This window comes from Myotis davidii, unplaced genomic scaffold (assembly GCF_000327345.1).
Source record: "Myotis davidii unplaced genomic scaffold, ASM32734v1 scaffold480, whole genome shotgun sequence".
Lineage (NCBI taxonomy): Eukaryota > Metazoa > Chordata > Mammalia > Chiroptera > Vespertilionidae > Myotis > Myotis davidii.
Genome location: NW_006292360.1, coordinates 312,597 through 320,612, shown reverse-complemented (window position 1 = coordinate 320,612; position 8,016 = coordinate 312,597). Strand labels below are relative to the sequence as shown.

Below are 8,016 nucleotides of genomic sequence, written 5' to 3'. Positions count from 1 at the left end.
GCCTCTCCAAGACCTGAGCGCGGTGATGCCCAGCCACCCTGTTGCTCTGAGCTCCTGGCCGGCCTGGGGGCTCTGACCCTTTGGGGAGGTCAGCGTGCAGGGGGCTTGGGGGGCTGTGTCTTGTCTGCTTGTGGCCTAGGCCTGACCGGAGTCAGCAGGGGTGGCCACTCTGTGTGCGGCGAGGGCCACCAGGGCTCCCAGTCCCAAGGCTGCTGACCGGGGCTGCCTTCGGGGAGGGAAGAGCATCGCAGCCCAGTTCCCGGGTCCCGCCGCAGAGGCTGCTCTGGGCGCCATGACCGGTTTGTGGGGCCCTCCCCAGGCGGCAGGACAGCCTCAGCCTCATCCTCCAGCCCCTTCCCCCTCCGGGCCGTCCACAGGTGAACGTCCCTCGGGAGCCCCACTTCCCAGGCCCTGTCCTGTCACCTCCCTTCTCCGCTCCCAGCCGCTCCCCTACGTGCCGGCCACACCTGGGGCGGCCCCACACCCGGCCCTGGGCGTCCTCCCGGGACCCGGACCGCTCCCAGCAGCCCTTCTGGGGCCTGGCTCCCTGCCTCCCTGCCTCAGCGCTAACTCAGCACCCCCCCCCCCCAACCAGATCTAACGGTCTCCTTTGCCCTGGCCGGTCCTTGGGCACTTCCTGTCCCTCCCTCCTTCCCCACGCTGCCCACCGAAGCAGCCCCTCTGCCCTCTGCCCTCCGCCCTCTGACAGTGCTTCCCGGGCCTCGGCCCCCATTAGTCCATCCACCACATGCGACGGTCACTTCACAGACATCCTCAGGGCGCCCAGTGGCCGGGCCCTGTCGGAGGGGCTCGGGCTCTGGGACAGGGTGGTACGCATCGCGGCCGAGGCTCCCCGGGCTGCCAGGAGCCTGCTGTCCGCTGCTGTGCCTCCCGCATCCCCGATCTGGACAGTTCGCCGCTGGTGGACCCCAAGAGGGCCGCGCCACACTCCCACCACAGGGCTGCTGGTCCCTCAGCTTGGACCTTAAACCAGCAGCCCCCGGGACTGGGCTGGTCCCAGAGGAGCCTGCCACGGGGCCGCGGGCACCTGACTGCCGGACCAGCCTGTGTCTGGGAGGGCTGGGGAGAGAGGCCACTGCTCCCTCGAGGGATGGCCTGCCCACTCGTCTGGGGCCAGGCCCCTGTCGTCCCCCTTCAGGCTTCAGGCTCAGAGCAGCCAGCCTGCCCCAGCCAGCGGGGACACCGGCCTTCTGAGCCCTGGGGTCTCAGAGCAGGCACCCCAGCCTGGCCCACTGGGATCGCGGCGGTGGTGGCAGCGTCTTTGCTCTGAACTGAGGGCTCTGCCCCAGAAGGAACCAGCCACTGGGCACCTGCCCTGCTGCCTCCCGGCCGCTGCCAGACCCTCCCCCTCAGGAGGCGGTGGTGGCCGTGGGGGTGAAGGAGGGAAGGCCGTGGGGGTGAAGGAGGGGAGACCTGAGCCTGTCCCTGCCGAACCCCTAGGAGAGGAGCAGCGAGGGCCCTGGTGCCCCTGACCCGCACTGAGGTGTCTGGCTGCCCTCGGACACGGGTGGCGTGGACCTGTCCATGTCCGGGGCAGAGTTGGCCCGGCGGGGGTGGGGGGTAGGGAGGATGAACTTGGGACCGCAGGCCCCCCGCCCGGCGTTCCCTCGTGCGGTGTCGGATGGTGTCGGTGTCAATGATTAACTGGCCGGGCTGCTGACGTGGGCTCTGCCCCCGGGAGGTCGGGAGGGAGGTGGCCCGGCCTCGGCAAAGCTGTCTGGATCGTCACTGTCGAGGGCACTTCTGCACCTGCAGGTAAACAGCAGCCGCCAGGGCACACGGCACGGCCAAGCCGTGCCAAGGTCAGGGCAGCGAGGGGGTGAGGGGCAGAGGAGGGCTTAGGTGCAGCCCCTGTGGGACTGGCTCTCTCCCAGCAGGTGGGCTGGTCATGTGACCGCTGCCCTTGGATCTTATTGAGGGATCTTTAATGTGTGTATCTGCTTTTACTGCGTTTTCTCTCCTAAAGGCTCTAGCAAATGAAATACCGTGCTCCACAGGGAAACAGTTTGGAGGCACGTTTTTCCCTGCTGCTGATCTTTTTCTCAAGTTCTGACCAACTTTTTGGCAAACATTCAAGGATCGAGCCCGCAACCCGGGCCTGTGCCCTACCGCGAATTGAGCTGTGACTGTGTAGATGTGTTTGCTTGTTCCCCCACGTCCTGCGTGGTTCAGGGTTCAGGATCTGCAAGAGGAGCCACACGCAAATGAAAGAGACGAGACAAGAAATAATAATTTGGAAATATTGGGGGGCCAGGCGGGCAAGTCCAACTCAAGGGGAAGGACTTCCCCTGGTGCTCAGGCCACACCAACCTTTTATTGGTTTGGGATCCACCCATAGCCCTTGGGCCGGCAGTTTCCAGGAACAGGCAGACTAGCCCTTCACCAAGGATTTACACAATAATAAATGGGGAAGTTGCTGCAGCTGCCATCGTCTGGACTAACAGTGGGTGCACAGCCCTGACCTTGCCAGGGCTTCAGGGTCACCGGCCTCCCGGGCTCCTCATCCACACCTCTCTGCTAGTGGAGACAATAGGCGGCTTCCCACATCTCCCCCTTCTCTTTTCCTTAAAAAAATCTTGAAAAGTGAATGCCGCCTAAAAGGGTTCGAGTCCTTTTAAGACTCTTCATTCTGCATCCGCAGACTAGAAATAAACATGGGAACAAAAATGAGACAAGCAATAGTGGTTATGCTGAGAGGCAGATGAATCAGTCTGCAGTAAGTTTCTTTCCAGCCCAACATAGGAGCGGAGGGTGCAGGGGAGGAGATCTATCCTCCCGGCCTCTCCTAAAGGCTCTAGCAAATGAAATACCGTGCTCCACAGGGAAACAGTTTGGAGGCACGTTTTTTCCTGCTGCTGATCTTTTTCTCAAGTTCTGACCAACTTTTTGGCAAACATTCAAGATCTAATGTACCTTCTTCAAAGAAACCAAGGGTTATGTTCTATAATAACATGCAAAAGCTGTAAGAGATTCCCTTCTGAAACTTAAACTCCGTAAGCATGCAAACCAAAAACCTTCAATAAAGTTTCTTACTGTGTAAGCCGAATTCTGCCCCATTCGCCTGGCTAAGGAAACGTTTCCACCCTACTTACAGGTCATGATTCTGCGGCTGACCGTGGGCCGTGTGTGCAGTGAAATATCCCCCCACCTTTATGGTGAATCTTCGCTTCTCCGCTCTAGTGAAGTCTTCTCTCCCTGACGTCCCGTTGAGGTGCCAGATGTGTAGAGTTGTATGTTTGTTCCCCCACGTCCTGCGTGGTTCAGGGTTCAGGATCTGGAAGAGGAGCCGCACGCAAATGAAAGAGACGAGACAAGAAATAATAATTTGGAAATATTGGGGGGCCAGGCGGGCAAGTCCAACTCAAGGGGAAGGACTTCCCCTGGTGCATAGCCCTTGGGCCGGCAGTTTCCAGGAACAGGCAGACTAGCCCTTCACCAAGGATTTACACAATAGTAAATGGGGAAGTTGCTGCAGCTGCCATCGTCTGGACTAACAGTGGGTGCACAGCCCTGACCTTGCCAGGGCTTCAGGGTCACCAGCCTCCCGGGCTCCTCGTCCACACCTCTCTGCTAGTGGAGACAATAGGCGGCTTCCCACATGTGACTGCCTGGTTCATAGATCATCGCTCAGCGCGGAGCCAGCGGCCGGGCTCCTTGAGGGAACCCTAATGACCAGGTGTTACACCGATAGGAGAGCTTTCCCGGAAAACAGCTGCTTTGTTTTCCATGTAGAAGTTTTTCTGAGAAAAAGGGTCCATGGTCAAGCCTGGGATTGAGCGCGACGCAAACGATGAGCCGTTTATGGGAAACACGAAAGTGGAGGCAGCGAAGCCCTTTGTTTCCAGCGCTAACAAGCAACACCGGTTGAGAGGACGAGAGCCCCTGTAGGCTGGGCCCCCTGACACAGTGGCCTGGGAGCTGGCTGGGCCGGACCAAGCGGGGCTGCACCCGAGGCCTATGCGCCTGGCCGCCCGCTGCACCCGGTCAGTGCACCTTCCAGGTGGTGGACACCAGAGAAGATACTGCCCTGGTCCTAAGGCCAAGCTGTCGGGACACATAACAGGATGGAAGCTGGTGCCCCCCGGTCCTAAGGGCGAGGAGTGGGGGTCCGAGCTCAGCTGCTGACCCCGAGGGAGGGAGCGGACTGGCCCCGAGCCCCAGAGACGGACCCTCGGGGATCAGGCTAGCGGGCTTCCGGACTCCGTAAGGGGAAAGATGAGCAGAGGAGGTCAGAGAGGTTTGAAGTGTGAGGACTTGACCCAGCGTTGAAGGCAGAGCCAGGGGCCTGGGCCTGAGAGCTGGGAGCCGGAGAAGCCGAGAGTGGCGGGTCAGAGGCAGCCAGGACAGTGGTCTGCACATGGGACCGGATTCTGACAACAGCCGAGGAAGCTGGGACACAGCCCCCAACACTCCCTGAGCCGGGAGGCAGCCGTGGTGCTGTTTTACGCAGCCCGGCTCGGGGCAGTTTGTTACACAGCAGCGGGGACTGATACACCCGGCAGATGCGAAGGCTGGGAGCAAGCCTGTCACCCTGGAGTGACTGCTGACCGTGGTCCTGAAGGCCTTACATGTTCCAGCCAGGATACTTCTCGGTGGGGGTGGGTGGGGACCTTGTTGTCCTTGCTGCTGAGTCCCGGTGCCCAGTGCAGCCGAGCACATGGGAGACGCCCAGCAGAGCCTCAGTGAGGAGTGACGGTGCCCGAGGGCGCGGTGCCTGGAGGGAGCAGTGTGGGCGGAGGCCTGTGCCGAGGAGTCGTGTCTCCAGGAGGCACTGTGACCGCTTAGGGCAGGGGTGGGCACCCTTTTCCCTGCCCAGGCCGTTGGACATTTGTAACGTCACCCTCGGGCCACACAAAATGATCCACTTAAAAAGGAGCCTGCTCTATGTGGTCAGACATTGAACTAACTCACCCCTGATACCATGGTGGGGCTGGACGTCCCCACCCCTATTTTAGGGTTTGCCTGGAACCCGGTGCCCTCTCTGCCAGGGCCTCGGTAGAAGCATGTTTCTGGGGCATGGAGGCTGCAGGCGGAGGCCTGGGCTGGACCCTGGAGGGGTGGCACACAGCCCAACAAGGGATCAGAGGCCGTGGAGGGCATGTGGGAGAAGCACCAGGGCCTGGGCATCATGGAGGACTTCCTGGAGGCAGTGCCCTGAGCTGGGGTGAAGCACCTGACAGGCTGGAAGAGAGCTGGGGCTGAGAACTTCCTGGCAGAACCAGGAGCATGTCTGTGGGTGCTCTGTGGAGTGGGGGCAGGAGAGTGGGCATCTGAGAAAGAGGCCACAGAGGGCCGAGGCCCCAGGAGCCCGGGTGGGCTCACCTGGACACGGGGCCCTGGCACTGCAGGCCTGTCACCTGGCCTCTGACTCCCCTGAGGCCCGAGCTCACCTGGGCCAGCCCTGCTCCCTGCCCACACCCCTGCCCAGGCCTGGCTCCCAGCACGGGGCAGTAAATGCCCAGCACAGAACGGAGGGCCCGTGGCTGTGGGACGTGCGGGTGGCCGCCAGCCCCTGACCCCCTCCCCCCCCGCAGTGCTGGTCCCGGGGAGCGGCCTGGCCGCCGTCCTGAGGACAATGCCCATGTTCCACGATGAGGAGCACGCCCGGGCCCGTGGCCTCCACCAGGACACCCTGGTGCTGCCGTGAGTGTGGGCTCCCTTGGGGGGGGGAGGCAGGGGGGCGGCCGGCTGTCCTGGGGAGGGCTGTCATTCATGTCCACTTCCACGGCTTTAACCTGACCCAGTCCCCCTTGGAGGGCGCCTCAGACCCCACCCGCTGGGGTGGCCCGCTGGCCCCTCCTCCCACGCGAAGGCCCTGCTTCCCGGCTCTCGGCCCAGCTGCCTGGTGCCCTTCACGGCTGGCAGGCGCGTGGGGAGTCGCCCTCCTGGTCACTGACCTTCCTCGGCCGCCACCGCCTCTCAGGCCGGCCTGGCCCATCCCTCAGGGCTGTGCTCGGCCCTCTCAGCCCCAGGTCCCTGCTCCTGGGAAGGCCGGTGGAGGGAGGCAGGCGGGCCCTGTACTCAGGGTGCGAGTGTGGAAGCGCAGACACAGGCTGGTGCGGAGGCCCCGCCTGGAGGGGAACAGGTGGCCAAGGTGGAGTCAGTGGGCACCGCCCTTGTGCCCCCGCAGGCCCGACAGTCCCGACCAGAGGATCCTCTACACGGTGCTCGAGTGCCAGCCCCTCTTCGACTCCAGTGACATGACCATCACTGAGTGGGTTCAGATTGCCCAGACCATTGAGGTAGCGGGGAGTGTGGGCGGGGCTGTGCATGCTGAGCAGGGCTGTGGGAGTGGGCGGGGCTGCAGGCAGGCAGGGCTATTGGGCAGCGCGCTCTGGGTATGTGGTGGGTCTGCGGCTTCAGGAAAGTGCCCGGCTCTCGGGTCACCTCCCAGCTGCAGAGCCTCTGAGGCCCTTGCCCCCACATCCCGCCCTCCCCTCCCCCGTGCATGGAGGGTAGCTCTTTGCGGTGACAGACAGCGGTTCTGGTTCATGCGCTTGGTTTGTCCCAGTAGGAACCTGGGTCCGGGTGTGTGGAACCTGCCCACAGACGGACAAGCCCACACCTGGCCCTTTCCCCGCTGCCGGCCCCTCGCCCGCCCACGAGGCAGGGCCAGGAAAGGGTGCAGGGCCCCGAGGGGTGTCTTGGCTCACAGCACGCCTTTCCGGAGGCCCAGGCGCCTTCCACCAGCTGTCCTCTCTGTCCCCCGCCCCCCACCCCATCCTGCATGATCCTGGTCCTGGCTCCCGGGGTGGGGGCCCCCCCATCCTCCAGGCCACTTCTCACCGGCCCCCAGGGGGTCATCACACAGGCTCCCCTTCCCTGGCAGCCCAGGGCCTGGCCCACAGTCACGGCTTGTCTCCTGCCTCCCCCTTCACTGTGAGCGTCTGGGACAGGGCGTGTGGCTGGGCCTGGCCCCTATGTCCCTGAATGGGGCCACCGGCTACCAGTGGGCATGTTGGGGCCCTTGTCCTGGGCACTCTCCCTCCCGAGGGGCCTGCGCGCTGCTGAGCACATGCCCGCTGTCCTGGCTGCAGGGTCCAGCCAGGGCCTTTGGAGCCGGTCACCTGCTGTGACCGAGTCCTGTGTGGCCAGCAGATGGCGCCCCAGCCCGCGCTGTGGCTCAGCTCTGCCCTCCGCCAGCTGCTGGCCTTTCCACCACAGTCCCCTTGTCCCGAAACTGGGCCCCTCGCAACCACTCCGAGGCTCAGTCTTGGCGGCCCTCTAGGAGGTGGTGGCCGGAGGCTGTCCCCGCAGCCATCCTCACTCCTGCCGAGCTGGCCAGGAGGGCTGTGCCTGGAAGGACCCTTCCCCACTGCCCGCCGGCACCTGCCCGCCGGCCCGCCTTCCCGGCCGCTCCCAGTGCTGCCTGTGCCTCCGCCCATCGCTGTGCCCATGCCTGGCCCACCCGCTGGACAGCCAGGCCCAGGGCTTGCTCCCCCCACCCTCCTGCTGCCCTGGGGCCGATGTCACTCAGCATGGGCTCTCTGAGCTGGGTTCTGGCTGGGCCCCCACTGACCGGTGTTCTCAGGAGTCCTGCCTGGGCCTCCCCTCGGGGGACACTACCGGGAGCCGAGAGGGGGCCCTGCTTGTCCCCGGGGGAAGTCCACTGACCCCGACACCGTGGGCTCACAGCAGGAGCCAGGGAAGGAGCCGTCCCGGGGCAGGGGAAGTGGGGCCAGGACTCCAGCCTGCCCAGCTGGGCCTCCAGGCCAGTACATTACCCTTAGAGCAATTGTTCAGAATCACCTAATTCGGTGTTTGTGGTGACTTTATAGAACACTAGGGTCCCAGTGCATGAATTTGTGCACTTTGAAAGTAACTGTGGGCCGTGAAGATGCAGTGGGGCACAGAGACCATGGCCTTCGCCGCCTCCGTGCTCGCCTTCGTGCTGGAGAACCTGCAGAAGACCGTGGTCCTCACGGGCGCCCAGGTGACCCCGGGGGCCGGGCCGAGGCCAGGCCTTCCTGTGGCCGCCGGGGAGGCTGCGGCCAG

The 8,016-nt window shown here is 63.9% G+C and overlaps 1 protein-coding gene across 1 annotated transcript; it reads left to right on the top strand.

Annotated features, from left to right (window-relative positions):
* Positions 1 to 1,665: 1,665 nt before the first annotated feature.
* ASPG (asparaginase) lies at positions 1,666 to 7,725 on the top strand. The gene is made up of 3 exons (XM_015565391.1): positions 1,666 to 1,776; positions 5,556 to 5,664; positions 6,152 to 7,725. Exons 2-3 carry the CDS (start codon positions 5,597 to 5,599, stop codon positions 6,750 to 6,752), a joined length of 669 nt encoding a protein of 222 aa, XP_015420877.1. The 5' UTR covers positions 1,666 to 1,776; positions 5,556 to 5,596; the 3' UTR covers positions 6,753 to 7,725.
* The last annotated feature ends 291 nt before the right edge of the window (positions 7,726 to 8,016 follow it).

Excerpts from the sequence above, each read along its gene's own strand:
- ASPG (XM_015565391.1), top strand. The coding sequence starts at position 5,597 with ATGCCCATGTTCCACGATGAGGAGCACGCCCGGGCCCGTGGCCTCCAC. Across the intron at positions 5,665-6,151 it reads CAGGACACCCTGGTGCTGCC|GCCCGACAGTCCCGACCAGA; the intron begins GTGAGTGTGGGC and ends GTGCCCCCGCAG.